This window comes from Strigops habroptila, chromosome 6 (genome assembly GCF_004027225.2).
Source record: "Strigops habroptila isolate Jane chromosome 6, bStrHab1.2.pri, whole genome shotgun sequence".
In the NCBI taxonomy this organism is placed as follows: domain Eukaryota; kingdom Metazoa; phylum Chordata; class Aves; order Psittaciformes; family Psittacidae; genus Strigops; species Strigops habroptila.
The window spans coordinates 63,847,903-63,864,483 of record NC_044282.2 but is presented as its reverse complement, the minus strand read 5'-3'; the positions used below and the strand labels follow the sequence as shown (position 1 = coordinate 63,864,483).

Genomic DNA, 16,581 nt, shown 5'->3' with positions numbered 1-16,581 from the left:
ACTAGGTTAGAGGTCTAAAAGAAAACCACACAAAATGATCTGTTCAAGATGAAGTCTCCTCTTATTTAGATACCACAACATTGAAGTTGGTCCCACAGCAGAAACAAACTCTACCACTGGCATGATTCCACTTTTCCTATCAAGCATCTGGAAGCTGTTTAGTGCTTGCAGAACTGCCCCCAACTCCAGATTTACATTTTGCCATATTCAATCAGAACCCCACGTGCACAAATCTGACTGAGGCACCTGCCTAGCAGTTTCTTATCTGGGAACATCACTGTATGACTAAGTATGTTAGACTGCTAGTCATGCTTGCTTTTCCATGCATTGCTTTAATGAAAACAAAGCAGCAGCCATCTCCAGTTACCTGGTGCATTGCACACAGGTATGTTACATGGCCCCATGCTTCCTGTGGAAGCAGCCCAGAAGCAGTGTTCTCTTGCAGGATGTCTCATAAGGCACCACGGAACATACCACTACTTAATTTATTCATGGCAGAGGCCCTGCCAATACCCACAGGACCTGCCAAGTCATTCCTGCCAGACTTTGCATCCTAGATACCATCGTCGGCAAAAGACTTATGAACAGTGCTCCAATGCACTGTTTTGTGGATGTAATGAGCCATGTGAGTTATTACCATGAACCTGAAAAACTCGTAACATGGTGACCCTGGAGTTTTCCCAGTGGCTGTCTCTTTAGCTGGTTCTGACAACATTTCCCTTCACTGCAAATCAGAAAGGATGTTTCCATTTCTAAGCATTGAATCTGTGCTGCCTCATAGGCCAGTGGCACTAAATCTTAATATATATATATATAGTTTGAATCTATTAAGCTAGTGCAGTACTTGGTTTGAACAGGAAGTAAACTTGAATGCTTAAGCCATAAGCAGCTAGAAGTGACCTCCAACATCATCCCAGTGGACGTGCAAAATAGCCCCTAGCATCACCCTAAGTCAAACTGGTTGACAAAGCAGGCCAAAAAATTCAATTGCACCAAGAGGCTGACAACTGGAAGGAGCAACTTTAAAAAGAAAAGTTGTCAACAGGACACCAAACTAAACAAACTACATTGACACCATATTCGTCACCACTTCAGAAGAAAAACTCTCACCTTTGGCCTAAAGCTTTTGTATTCCCAGATATTAAACAAGCCCTCTTTTCTGAAAGAGTTTACAAAACAGGTTTTGCCCCATATAGGTAGCATCCTTGGTAGGCCACAAAACTTGGGAGGATAGCCCAGGTGAGGTACGAAGATTAGACAGTCAGAAAGAAAGCCTTCAGCGTCACAGCCTAGAAACACGAAGGGAATAATTCTATTGATAAAATCTTTAAGATTTTATAGCTCCAAGAAGAGACACCTGTGTTTTAGCAAACAGATAGTCACCCAATGTATCAAAGCCTCTGCTCCTACATATTCCCCAGGCAACGAGTTTAACTTGATTACTTAAAACAGCCTTATATCCTCTTATTTAAATGCACACTTCAGCTGCAGTAAGGTATCAGTTTTGTGAACTAAGGTGAACTGTAAAATAGTCTGAAAATACATCTGCAACTACTCTTCATTCACCTGGAGCTTCACATTAACCATCTTTTCCTACTTGGAAGTCATCAGAACCTTAGCAGATCTCGAAGTGCAAGCTGCAGCAGCATCCCTTTGCCAGTGCAGACCATAGCCACCCAAAGCTTCTTCAAGCCAAGAAGCTTCCCCAGCAAACGAGTGGTCTTTTATAAGTAGTTACTTCTAAACAAGTAGATTCCTCCTATCACAAGTAGACAGTACTATCAAAAGCTTGCACACAATATGTCTGTTAAAAGCTCACAACCTCTTGTTAACAGTATTCTGCACCCCTGGAGGTCAGTTAGCTCAGACAGGAGAGAAGATTCATCTTAGTCCCTAGCCAATTCCTATTAGATTTCACTTACCAGCAGAAATAATAAAAATAAGTCCAAAGCATCAAGTTGGGCTTTTTGTTTGGTTTGGAATGGTCTGTTGTGGGGTTTTATGGGTATTTTGTTGACTAGCCAGCATAATATATCTGAAAGCTCCCAACCTACCTACAGAAAAGACCATCATTGCCATGAATCAACCACTTCAGAGGGTGGAGAACTACCATGTTGACAGCTGTGAAGGAAACCTGATCCATCCAGAAGAGCTGGTTTGATAACTTCATGCCTGACTTGCAGAAAACACCTTTCCCTTCAAGAGATTTGAACTACTTAGCAACTGTCAGGACAGACATTGCACAAGTTAAGTATATGAACTGTACAACAAGCGCTACTGCTCATCCCAGCAGCATAATCAGCATATGCTAACCTGTCACATGCTCCTAAGCAGATGTCAACCTTTTTGGTCCTCTATACTACTTTCTGGCTGCTCACCCTGTTACTCTGGCTAGTCACTCTCAGGCAGCGCTGGAGCTCTTTGGAAGCCCTTCTAGAAAGCTTCAGCATCCAGGACAGAAGGATCACATTCCACTTCCAAGAACTACTTTCAGAGCAGTCTCTCAAAACAACAGTCAGGGCAAGAAATCCCACTTCACAGTCCACTTTTCTGCAAAAGCTGCAGGAGCATTGTAACAAGTCCTGTAAGTAGCTCATAAAATAAGCATGTTGATAGCATTGTCACGTCAAGTCAGTCCAGGAACTAGTGAAATTCAGAACCTGAAGCCCTACTCCCTACTGTCCTCACCTGCTCCAGCATGGTCATATTTGAAACGCAACATTTAAGTGGAATGTCCTAAGGCCCAGTCTAAGAACCACAAACTGCTCTAGGTTTTTGCAATAGTCAGTCCCAGCAAATCAAGAATAGGAATGGATGAGGGCTAACTTTAGAAGAGGTGGCATTCACAGAATGACTATCCCTACACTGGAGTGTTTCTAGCCAACTGGACAGTAGGTTTGGACTTGCAAAGCTCATAGCAGCCTCCCTATATAGTCTCCATGATACACATTCAGGAATGCTACAGATGCAATCGAATCAACAGACTTTTGTTGTTTTGGCTTTTTTTTTATTGTTTGTTTTCTTACAGTATCTCAACACTTTGAGAAGTCCAGTTCCATATGGACCCAGCACATCCACCCCATACACTCACACTCAGAGAGTGGTTGTTTCAGAAGCATGGTTGACAGCTCCTTGCACTGCATGTAGAACAGCCAGGAACTGCTGCCTTCTGCCCGAGTACTAAAGCCAGGCTGGTGGATTCACCCAACTCACAGGGTTAGTCTCAATGCTGTTGAAAATCCCCACATGCACAGAAGACTGGACCTCAGGCTTTTAGTACATAACAGAAAAGCTCTCACCCAACGAAGTATATGGCAGCAGAGCTTGTAGCACAGCGCTGCAGGCCCAGAAAGCCACAACTATACTTTTCTTTTTCCACAACGTTCATCTGACCTTTGAAGCTTCTGTACTACTGAATTGACATACTCCAGACTACAGTCGTATCCAGCACTCTGGCTGGAGCTAATGCAAGATAATCATTAACTGGATTTGCCATCCATTCAAGCCTGTTACTATGACCGTTCACTAATCATTCCCTATTCCACTTTGGCTTCTTCCAAACTGAATCATTCAATTAGATCACATGAGCTAATGCACAGTTCTAACTGTGCATAATCACTTCCTAACCCAGGTTAAGCAGGCTGGGAGACACCAGAGAAACAATACTGTACAGCAAAACACAGAAGCAGACAGACTTGAATGGAAACAAATACAGCCAAGAGAAGATACTACCACTCAGTTTCCCTGTAAGCTCTTCACTACACTCAGCAACTGCTACAGCAGGACTACTACTGACACTCATCAGCCAAGTATCAAGAACAAGCACCATTTGTTGAAATGCTAAGCCAGATTTTGAGAACAGTAGCTTCTTGTGTATGTACAGAGTATTTCAACTGAACAAACTCAACTAAATAACCCGTTTCTTAAAGTATGAAGGAAAATGAAAAGCTAATTCCCACTTCCCCTAAGAACACAGCAAGCAGCTGATGACCTATTTGTCCTGCAGTGTAAGAACAGTCAGCTCAACACCCGTGCTATGAAAATAAGAGACAGACTGCTTTAAATGCAAGTTCCTCCCTTTAAGCACATTAATTGAAATAAAGTACCAAGATAGTTACCTTTAAGTTTCAACCCAAATACAACTTGAGCTCTTTAACACATCATTCACGTTCTTTCATGATGAAAGCACATGCTAATTGCTAAACTCTGTTGGTTTTAGATACAGTACAGATTTTCGATCAACAAGCACTGAATGACAACTAGCAATTGCTTTTCTGGACAGTGGGTTGGACACAGACAACTGTACACAGATGAGGCACACATTAAATAAATTTAAGTCCCATTTTCTTTTAGTGGCTAAAGACTTGGACTATGAACAAAGTCTAAAGGAGTAACTTTCACTGATGTAGATGGCTTTCATCAGTACTCCTTCTATTTGCTCTATCACAAGAGTGACAGAGACTTTGCTCTGTACATCTTCAAGCTGATAGTCTTAACATTTTGGTACAGAAACCTGCACTTCCCTAGAAGTCCAACTTTAAATCAAAACTGCCAGTACCCCTAGATACTTCAGCTCTCAGCATCCCTTTTCCTGGTGCTCTACAGAGACCACATGTTTGCATCCATACAAAAGCGATCCAAGTCTCCCGCTCATAGTTCAGTTCGGATGCATGATAGGTTCTCCCACATACCTGAATGGTAAAGCAAGCTGAAGTGGGCTACACTAACCTCAAACCATCTGGCTTGAAACCCTGTTCTACATCCATGGCCTGAGGGAGTTCACAGCTTGAATCAAAAGCTTAAAATAAGTAAGCATGAGGAAACTGCTGCACTACATTCAAATGTGATGCATTCTATCAGAGCTTCACCTAGGAAATTTTGCTTTGAGAGAAAGGAGACAAAATGCTTAAATGTTTCTTGTTTTGGTGTAGTGAACTGAGGAAAGTGTAGGCATGTGTGAACTGAGTTCCAGAGTGTAGGGAAAAAAAAATAGGTTAACCTTCAAACCTTATTTGGCAAGGTAAAAGATCTGGCACATCTAGTGGAAAAAGAAAAAAAATCACTAGATTTAAGTCACAAAATTGTCCTCCCCTTTCTCCAGCAGTCCTACTCCATGCAATAAACTCAGCAAGATCTACATTAAAGCTATGGGGCTACCACAGACCTTAATGCACCACTGCTTTCCTATTGCTGACCAGCAAATGCTGCCAAGTAGCTCATTTTAAGGCCAGAAATAATTGTTTTGAATATTTTGACTATAAATAGGACTGATGAGCTAAGTTCCAAAGACTTGTTTGGATATCCAATAAGACTGACAGAGGAGTAGAGAAGACACATTTAACTCTCTCTGTTCCTTCAGGGCAATAGGATGCTAAGGGACAGATCTAGAACTGTTATATAAACTGTGAGCAGAAGCAAAAAGTACCCAAAGCTACAATTCTGTCAGGGAAGGGGAAAAAGAAGATACTCTGATGACCTAGATACCTATGAAGCGTCATAAGTAATCAAACAATGGGCCTGTCAACTCCTAAGTGCTTTAAATTGCTTCTCTGTTGAATGGTCTGCAGCATGCAGGAGCACACAGCTCTCCCCTGTGCAAAATATTTTGCATTCTCCATTGAAAGGGACAGAAAAGCTAGAGGGAGACTTCAGTATAAAAACAGAGGTGCAGCAAAGAAGTCAACCCTCAAATTCAGCTATTTTCAGCAAATGCATACAAGAGAATACCAGTAAGCACAGATTAAGAGAGAAGTAGCAGAAACCCTGACACAACCTAGTAAGCGACGACAAAAAAAAATTATATAAGGATTGCTATTTATATATACAAATATATATTTTTATATATATAAAAAGGATTCTGAAAGCACATCACGAACTTAGTAACAAGGATGTTTCTTCATAGCTACAAGGAAAAACTTGAAGGGTAAGGACAGCCACAAAGCATGCTTCTCATCCTTCCACTCTGCCTAAAACTCACTGCTATTATTAGCACACTCACTGAAGGACCTAACAGGATCTCTACCCACAGGAAGGTTTACCAGTACTTTTCTAGCCCCCTCAAAGAATGCTGCTTTAGAATGCTAAGGCTAAGGCAGATGAAATCACTAAAAGGCCTCTTCCTCACCTTTTCTCCCCTTTCTTACCCATCCCCCCAATTTCTTGAGGATGGGAATGAGAACACACTGGATCTGACAATGCCTTAGTTCACCACAGACTCTGGAAACGGCAAGTGAAAGCTTTTTGTGACCACTGCAGGCCACACAGATTTAAACTAGGCAGACTTCTGCTTGTATTTCAGAGTGACTGTATTTAAGGTTGCTGCTCACCCAAAAGGATTCAGTCAGTATTTTCTAATTGGTCTAGCTCACAACCATATTTTTTGTACCTTGTATGTGTTCCTCATGTCAGCAGCTGATAATTAAACAACAGCCAGCTAACCCAAACCAATATTTTGAGTAAGAAGGATAAGGAGGAAAGAATATGGCAGGAGATGCCAACTGCAATTACCCTGTATTTGATCTTTACATTTGCAGCCAGAATAGGTTTAGTCACGCATCTGCATCTGTACCATGGCCACAGAGGAGCTCAGCAGCAAGTAAAGCAAGTACTTTTGCCGTACAAGGAGGTATGCCGAAGGGCCAGTTTTCATACTCGTTTCCAGGATAAACAGGCTGTCAGTCAGGAACGCCAACAGGTATAAGGAAACAGAGCAAGCCAAAGAGGCTTTAATTTTCCTTTTTGATCAAATCATGCTTCCAACAGTCTGAAGCTTCTAAGCAAAATGATCTTTTAGCCCAACCTCCCATTTACACTCAGCTTTCCACCTCTCTTAAGTTCCTGCAGCTAAGAGGGCCTCCCATCCAGCTTTTCCAGCACCAAACCCTACAATTCTGTTTTAATAATAAGTCCTACAATTCATTTCAAAGAATAAAGAGCAGTACAGGGAGAGACTGCGTTTACTTTAAGAAACTGCCTTCTCTAGATCACATAGCTAGCAAAACTGAAAGAGTAACTACCTTCAGACACCTTCATGGAGTATTTCAATTCCTCCTCCCTCTCCCTTCTCAACCATTCTTCACTCGGTAGTGTCACTAACACACCCACAGATGAAAGGGAAGTACGACCAAGGGAAACACAACCTGAACCAACACAAGTAACGCCCAGATCAACAACGTGAATCTAGACAGGAAAAAGGCCCCGCCAAGTCAAATTTAGGGAGAATTGAGGTGAGGGAAATCACATGATGTATGTGTTCACTTTATCTCCAATGGAAGAAGAGATTTTTTTCACACAGCTACAACAGAAGCAGCTTTCATCACAGTTCCTGCTGCTAGGAACATAGAGAAAGAGGCCTGGGCTGTCATATCACCCACAATAATCCATACAGCACCTAACTCATGTCCATATACTTCAGAGCCCCACACCTACTCCCCACAACTCCCAAGTCTCTACCAGACATTTTTGGTGTTGCTGCACAAAAGTCACCTGCTAAGGCAACATCTCAAAGTACATTTATTCTGCCAACAGGACAGTGCAGGTAACTGCCTCCTCCTCTCTCCCCTGTTGCCTCTCCAAGTCTGTTTCACCAGTAAAGCAGAGTCTTAGCCGCCCACTTACACAAGAGCTCTCCCACTCTTTCCCATTTCCAGTACCACGCAGTACCACCCTGCCTTTCCTGCTAATTTTACCACATATCCAACGCTGCTGAAAGTCAGCTAAGCAAACCAAACCAGCAGAAATAGCAATCCAATATGAACAGTTTTCTACAAACTGTATCACCTCAGTAACAGTCCAATAAGCACTAGAGCTGAAGACAAAAACCAGAGCTACGCAGCTTCACATGTGGGGCATAGGGTCAGCTCAGCTGTACTGTTGAAAACGACTGGTGCCCTCTGTGTTGGCACCACTGTTCTAGGTCCAGGCACCAACTTATCTTGAACAAACACAAGGTGATGCGCTGTGCACTTTACAGCCTCTGAAACAGCTGCACCAGCACAATTAAGGAGGAGGCACAAGCTGCTTGACTGGGTGCTAGTGCCAGAATACAAGTTCAGCTTTGCAACTACAGCCCAGTTAAGGTGGAAAACTTCTCCAGACTCTCAGAACTCACAAGTACAGTTAAGAAGCATGTTCCTGCAGAGACTGACTTAGTGACATGTGATAACACTGCAAAGATGGGTGGACAACTGGGCTGTAACTGGATCTGACTGTGTGTTGCCAAGGATTTGTCTAGATCTGAAAGAGTCCAGGTTTAGGCTAGGCTAGCCAACACATTTGTTAACCTTCACTTAACAGCAAAGTTTCCTTCCTTTCCAAATAGAGGTTAGCACTAGTTTCAGTTTTGTCAATAACAGCCTAGAATGTGTAGCTGGTGGGAAGACCTTGAGCTTGGCATAGTCCTTCCTGCACTAAAGGAGTATTTCGTTGAACGTTCCTACTGAATATACTGTAACTGCCAAGAGCTGTCTCTTCTAATCTACTCTTCAGTAGAATTTTGAGTTCAAAAATCACCAGTTAAATTGTCACAAGGATGCTGTAAAACACTTACTTACACTTTAGCAGCTCAGTTCCATGCAACACGCACCTTCACATCAGTTCAAGGGGCTTAAGACTTACCTAAGCTTCTTTAACATCATTCACAACACTGGTTACCACAGAAACCTCAGCCACTGCTGCAAAACAAGAGTCTTAACAACAGTAGCACTTTAGGGTTTAAAACAGCCTTTTTCTGGGACAGCAAATGCTGTTATGTGTACACTAATGGCTGCTGGCCAGTTAAGCCTAGTGATGAGTATAGTAACGAGGGCCAAAAACAGAGAGTAACCCCAGAGGTAAGGCAAAACAGACTGTCCTCCTGAAAGGAGGAAACACAGAAGGGGAGCTGGTTACTACTTCTCTTTACATCTCAGACTAGTCTGAACACATCTAGCCAATCTAACTGCTTGTCTACAGGACAGCACACCATATCACGTGTTGAGACTATAAATGGGTTAATATCCGTCTTTCACTTGGGTGTAGAACAAAGAGGGAAATACAACTGTCTGAAGATATATGTTTAACGCTCCCCTCCAACCAACAGTTTAGTCTTTGTAAATCATATTGTCTCCATTCTGTGGATCCATGAAATCTTTTGTAACAGTGTATAGAGGTCAAACACTGGGAAAATAAGTCTAGGTTTTCGAAGATGAACCCAAACAGAGATAATGTGCTGCTCTTTAAAGCTCCCAAAAACTTAATCTAGTCAGTTCTAATGCACTACAGAAATAAGTGAACAACAGTTTAGACTACAGAACAGCTCAGTTTGATATTTGATTAATGAAACAGTGATATGCCTGCAACGCCAAGTACTTAAACTGAGACTCTAAGAATAACATTCAGTCTATCACAAGCCAACTTCCAACCTCTTTAAAAGCACCAGATTGCATTTTAAGGGTCTTCTCAAAGAAGCAGAATTCCTAGTAGCTTCTGAAGGTTCCACAAGTATTTAATCACATCTGCTATCTTAATGTGGATAGCATGTTAGTTTTCCATTGAAAAAATTAAGCTGAAAAGCAGAAGCTGCATTTCTTAATGCCCCCTATCACCATTATTATATTTTTAAAGATATTTTACCTTTTAAATCTCAGAGCATAACACGTGATAAGTTTTCAGTAGCTACCTATTTCTACAGTACTATTAGCTCTCGAAAATACCCCAGTTCTGGGCCCCAACCCCTGAAAGCATTACTAACTGCACTCTTCCAAACAATCTCTGTACCAAGAAGTCTGACATACTAGCATTCAGAAAGATTTCCTTTTAAGTATTTCATACTGCATTCCTTCCCTTATCCCCATGACAAGCTTAAGACTTTGTTGCTTGGAAGATAAGTGATAACTGCCTTGAGGGCAGCTTTTAAGGCCATGTTTAGAATCACACTGCTGTTGTTAACAAGAACAATTCCTCAGTATTAGTTCAGAATTACAAAACATTTAAGAAATTCTTTCTCTTAAAAACAAGGTGACTTCTTGTTTTAAGAAAGTGATTTGTTTATATCAAGAATCTTAACCCAATTTTCTACAGCAGTCATTTTCACTACTACTCTATGTCTAAGCAATACATCAAAGGAAGCTAAGCTTCTGCCTCGATGCTTAGCAGTTCAGACACTTCGAGTTTCCTCCCCTGAAATCAGTACTGTGATGATTTCCACATTAGGCACAGGATTGACAGATGGTACCTTTCATTTCCCAGTTGTTTATGGTTCCCCAAGTAGATCACGCTGTACAGACCAAGATAAATGAAGAGCCACATGAAAATGCCAGAAGACCCTTTATTACATTTACCCAAGGAGCTGAAAACACAGAAGGGGTTGAGGAGGAAAGAGGAATATGACACAACATGCAAGTTTGCAAGTAGTAGTATCATAGGATTATGCTTACAGAGACACTTAAAATAACTACACTTATTCTTCCACTCAGCAGTACCACCCTGTTAGAGAAGATAAGAGGCGAGAACAACTTTTCCAAGGACGCACAACATACAAGAAGCAGTCCTAACACATCAGTACAAGCAGCTGACACATGTTCTCCAACAGGTTTTTGTAATTTAAAAAAACAAAAACCAAACCAACAAACCTTGTTGTCCTGGAATCTTTATACAACACATTGTATAATGATTCTCAAAAGACACTTCAAGTATTAATCTGAGACCAATAAGATCTTCAAAATTCAACGTGACTATCTCTAAGGTGAGGGGGGAAAAAAACATACTGTGATTTGACACTAACTACAGACTGGAACCCGATTCTGATCTCTCTTGAGCAACAACTACATAAGAGCAAATTAAATTCTACTCTCGAATATCAATTTACTAGAAATTACATTCTACACTCCATGTCTGTAATCTGTACAAGATCTTACTAGCTCAAGCTTTCACCTCCACCACCTCCCAGGATTTGGCTTCTATTCCAGTCTTTTAAGAGAAACCTGCCAAGACTTGCAGCAGCACACAAACCCCACCTTGCCACGCAAAATCACGGGTATGCAGGGCTGAAAATACAATCAGTCATTTGCTCACTGTCTGCACTGAAAAATAAAGTTGAAATACATCTAGAACAAGGAAAAAAAGATTAGATCAGACATCTCCCCTTCTAGCAAAAGCACATCAGAATATCCCTCATACCATACACAAGCCACAAATAGAGGCCCAGTAACCGAGCTGTAAGCTGAGTCCCTTCCCAAAAAGCACTTTGTTCAGTCTTACAGCTCTGACAGTTCTCGTCTATTCCTCTGGGAAGAGCTAGGCAATTCTTTTTAAAAAAGCTGGTCCTTCATAAATCATTTCTGCAAAGACCCAAATGGACATCTCTTTCACATTATATTTGATTTCCTATTAGCCCTGCTCATGAGTTCATCACGTTGGCATCAAACAGGAATTCCAATACCCAGATTACCTGTGTTCACCCAGGTAACTTTTGTCAGACTGCCCTGGATGCCATATGGCTCAGTAATGCCATCTTCGGCGTCAAAATTCTGCTTTCAATTTCTCCAACCTTAAAGCGGAGCCAGCCACTAACCATTATAAATTCAGTATACCTATTTTTTCTGTTTACTTAATGGGAAAGGGAAAAGACACTTGTTTAGCTTCACAGATCACACTGAGCACAAGGATCTACTATTCTCACACTAGAACAAGATACACACTAGTCTTGTTACTTCAAGGAGTAACATCCCTATGGAGCAGCCAGAATTCTCAGTGATAGAACTCCAGGCAAACTAACTAGATAGCTCTAGGATATGTAAGCACATGAACAACCCGCTATGGAAGTAATTCATTAAGCGAATTTACCAGCTATGGCACTATAATGGCATTGGTACACTCCCTCCCAAGCACAAAGGGGGAGGGTAAGCTCCTTGATTTGCTGCAGAGCAGGAATTCCAGTTAAACACCAACAGGTAGTTACTTGCCTAGCATTAATTTATACCTTAGATCATCTCCCAGTAACTCATTTGTAGAGCTACAGAATACAATGGATGTTACCTTCAAGTCTTAGGAGATGCATTCAGTCAAGTAAGAATTAACAGTGGGGGAGGAAAAACAAATCTTCCAATTCCTCAGATTTCATTCCAGGGTTTTTAAGTGGGCAGATGATCAACTTCCAAAATTTAAATGCCTTCAGAGTTCCTCATATTGCATGCATTCAAAAAGCATGGTTAGCAAGCACATAAAATCTTGCTTTCCTGGAAATGAACACTACAGAAAATTTGTTAATTTATTTCAGAAATAAACAGAAATTAAAGGTCAGACAAGTTGGCTACCAATGCTCGCAGAACACTAGTCCCTATTATGTATTCATTTACTGCTAGAAGTCACTCGATTATAATCCTTGACCTAACAGACATCACTCATTTCATATCAGTCATTTCTTTGCAGCTAACTGAAATATCAGACAATCTGAGTGATGTTTTCAGATATATTTCAGTCTTGCTCATCTGTTTGTTCTGGTGTTTCAGATACAAACCCCAACCCCACAAATGCATTCATGTACATCAACTCCCTACAGAGCACTGGGACCTCAAAATCACCTAAAGGATGAGACAGTATTCCAAAATAAAGGAAAGCTACTTCCATCGTTCCTTGAGGACATCCCAAGAAATCCAGGTTGCTGAAAATGTTTTGAGAAAGAGACCCAGTCATTCCTCAGTAAAGTCTTAAGGACCAACATATGTGAGTACTTGTGAAAGCTTTTAGTTGTTTACAAATGACGATACAGCAGCCCTGCCTATGCAGAAGCTTAGAAAATATTTTTGTGCCTTGTTCACCTTAGACAGTTGCCATTAAAGACAAAACCTTAAAATACTAATGATTAGTGTATTAGGTTTGAGAAGTTAATGCAGGATTCAGCAAAAAGTTGGAAAAATGCACTCAAAGTGGCAGTTTGCAGAGCACACTGTAAGCGCAGCTTGCAGCGACAGTGAAGACAGGGAAACAATTTAGCCTGATTTTAAAGTTCAAAACATCCCATTCAAAAACTGCCATGCCAGGGTATCAAAAATCATCCCAAGGACAGGGCCTGTTCATGACTGCAGTGAAGTAACAAAAGCAACTTCAGGTCTAACTTTTCTACATAAGGTGAAGTGAAACTTGGCAGTTTTCCTCGTGAATGTACTTGGAACGGTTAGAAACTTCTACAGACTGTGCTAAGATGTACAACAGCCTACTGACAACAAAGTTAAAACTAGTTTCATCATAGTGTTGAAGTGAAACCTGCGATGCAGCTTGTGCTGGAGACTAACAACACTGCAAAACATGAACAACACAGAATTTAATTTACATGCATTTCCATCTGCTTATTACATCTGTTTTTACAGTTGGGCAAAACTCAAAGTCAGAGGGGATGCAATATCACCATCAGGAGATAAGTGCTCTATTACACCAGAGGAAAATCCCCAGCCCTCCTCCTCTCCAACAGACCTGCTCTTATCCAGTCTAGCCAGCTTGAGATAGTGTCCTTATTCTTATTAGGACAAGGGAAAACAATTCCTCATCTACCACAGTATCTCACTCCAGTCAGTGGTACGTTATAGGATAGTCAGTAAGCAAACGTTAATCACTGATATTTAACCAAAACACAGGCACTGCAGTTAGCATTAGGTGCCTGAAAAGTATCAGCACTCCTCAAGACCTGGCTCAAGCACTCCTGTCCACCCAACATGAACAAGAGCTACTTGGCCATCTAAACTAGGAGAGACTAATATTTAAAGAAATGCTGTTATGATAGTTGAAGTAAAACTGTTCTGCGCTAGAACTATTTCAGAAGTGTCTTTAAATTGCAGGCAGAAGATGAAAAGGAAAGAACACAGCCTTCCTCAATCCCACTCCCTGCTTTCGAAAGAATTTTAGTTGAAACGCCACAGAGCTATTGCTATTATTTGAGGAGGAACTGTAACACCAATAGCAACTTTAGGAAAAGCTAGAACATAACAGCTGTTAAGCAACACTTAGTAATGGTACAGGAGGAGATATAGGCCCCTCCCGTTACATTTTGTATAACTATTCCAGTACATCACTCTGCTTTATTTTGTTGTACAGAAAGCTCTTCTGCAAGCAGGCACAGATCATCTATAGCTGTACACGCAAACCCTATCAAATCGGTTGTTCCATGCCTTTAGTACGCAAGTAACTTAAGTGACATGCACATGTTTCCACCACTAATGATGACACAGCTACCTTAAAGGTCATTTATTACTGGTGTGCTGGTGCTTTTATGACCCTGAGAAAGTTATGCAATCATCTAATGCTTTGAGATGACTGAAGTACATAGTGGTGAAAATACAGAGAACCATCAAAGAAAATTCAGCAGTGCTGGGTTCGGAGGCGAGAAACCGGTATCCAAGCAGTAAAGCAGTACATCATGTCCTCGATGTCAATCTCTGGACTCTTAAATTATTAAAATCACAAAACTGCCAAGCACAATCAAACATTTCCACATGCTCAGAAGTGCTGCCTTTTCCTGCCTATAAAAAAAAGTCAGTAGAGTTGCCACTCCACACCTGACAGTTTATAGCATCATGCTATAAGCGTTATAGATTTCCCAGTCTTTAGCTGGCTTACAGATGAAGCAATTGAAACCAGTAGTGGCTCATGGCATCTGTTAGATTTTGTTTAATCATGCCCAGTCCAATCATCCTGCTTCCAAACTGAGAGTTATACAACAAAGATGCTAAAATAGTTCAGTGTTCTAGCGCAGTGCTAAGAACCTCACACGATTCAACTTAGCTTTCAAGTCACTACAGTCCCTAAAAGTCACAGTCCTCAAGCAGAGTATGGCAGAGGAAGGGTTACAAGCTCTCAGATTTTAAGCTATTCTTGGAAAAATAAGCGTAATAATAATAAAAAATAAATACTGCGCAGACTCCAGCACACCCGAGACTAAACACCAAGCCAGAGACACGTCCCGTCACCACCGGAGGATGTATTACAAGAACGGCACTGACAGAGCGCACCGAGTCCACACGGGGGACGGGCCAACACGGATCAGCCACCTCCTTCTCCGAGCTGCCCGCTGCTGCTCCCTTCGCAGGGGGTCGCGGCTCCGGAGCCCTCCCGGCTGCCTCGCTCCGGCCCCGGTAGTGCCAGCCCAGTGCCCCGCGCACCTCGGCCGCTTTCGGGCCCGCACCCCGCGCTCCTCACATCATGTACACACGGGCTGGCGGGCCACGCCGCAGCGGGGAATAAGGTCACCGCCGGCCGGGCCGCGCTCCGGCACGGGCCGCCGTGCGCACAGCGGGAGGCCCTGGCGGCGCAGGCAGAGCGGGGTCACCCCGCACCGGGAGCCGCCGCGCCGGCTTCCCCCGCCGCCCCTCCACAGCCAGACGTGGGGGCTGGCGGCCGCCCCCGCCATTTTGAGGAGGGGGGGGTTGGGGGGGGGGGGGAAGACCCCGGGGCCTCCCCCGGCGCCGCCCGCCGGCAGGGCCCGCGGCGCAGCTCCACGCCTCCCGCGGGCAGCCCCGCCGCCAGCCCGGGGGGGAACGGGGGACGCGTTACCTGCCGGTGCGGGCCGTTGGCGGGCCGGGCCCGCGCGCCGCGCCGCGTCCCTTTCCGCCATCTTGTCCGGGTTTAAAATTAACTCGCTGTGACGTCAGAGCTCCGCCGAGAGACCTTTATCGCCCGGCGGCGGTGGCGCGGTCAGGGGCGGGCCCTAGCGCCGCCGGCTGCCCGCCCAGGGAGGGGCGGGGCATGCGCCCTCACAGCCCCGCTCAGGGCTCCCCATTCGCTTTCCCTGTCACTGTTGCGGTGCTGCGCGGCTCCTGACCGCCGGGCAGCGGGGAAGGGAGGGAAGAGGCGAAGTCCCACACGCTGTGGGTCGAAGCGTCCTCTGTGGTAGAGACGCAAAACATACCGCCCTCACCGCCACCAGACGGGCCCTGCTGCCCGGGCCAGCCCCCGAGGGGAGGGGTGCTCGCCTTCATGGCCCTGCTCCCCACCTCAGAACGACGTGGCAGTTGAGTGAGGGACTTTAGGCGCAGCAGGGTGATAGGGATGGAAATGGCATGCACATGGCTGCACAAAACGCCTCAGGGTGAGAGTCCCCTCAGGGATGCCCTTTCCCACCTCTGTTGGGCCAGAGGACGTGTCCATGGGGACAGCCAGGAAAATGTCCCAAGCGCTCTGCGCTTCTGGCAGGAACACCAGATCCTCGCTCTTGCTGCTTCTGCTGCTGCATTTGGGCTGGAAACACACAAGAGGACAGCTCTGAATCAGAACAAGCCACATAAGTTCCCAAGGGACCAAACATTCCTGATTGTTTCTGGGTTTTGTAAGAGCCTTGTTCCTCTAACCCAAACTGACCTTACCGCATACGTTTAGAAGGCCAACTATTAAAGCTAACTGCATTTATGCCTTTACTGCATTTATGCCTTTACTGCATAAAGGTTTTAGGTCTGTGAGGTTTCATGTTGCTAAAGGTTATGAAAACCTTCACAATCAAATTGATCGGTGTGACCTTGTCCCTTGTTCCAACAACACATTTGGCTGATAAATCAGCACGTGAAGCAAGCAACAGCTTTGCAAAACTTCACCTCACTGTGGTAATGCTTTCTGTAG

General features: G+C 43.5%; 1 protein-coding gene across 5 annotated transcripts in view; it reads right to left on the bottom strand.

The window, feature by feature from the left end:
• ATL2 (atlastin GTPase 2) overlaps positions 1-15,682 on the bottom strand; it is a 42,858-nt gene extending 27,176 nt beyond the window's left edge. For 2 of the 5 annotated variants that reach the window (XM_030490741.1, XM_030490744.1), the window contains exon 1: positions 15,523-15,682. In XM_030490741.1, the coding sequence (XP_030346601.1) occupies positions 15,523-15,583 (61 nt within the window). In that variant the 5' untranslated portion in view covers positions 15,584-15,682. The remainder of the gene's footprint in view (positions 1-15,522) is intronic. The other 3 variants (XM_030490743.1, XM_030490742.1, XM_030490745.1) reach the window with 2 other exon arrangements.
• Between the last annotated feature and the right edge of the window lie 899 nt (positions 15,683-16,581).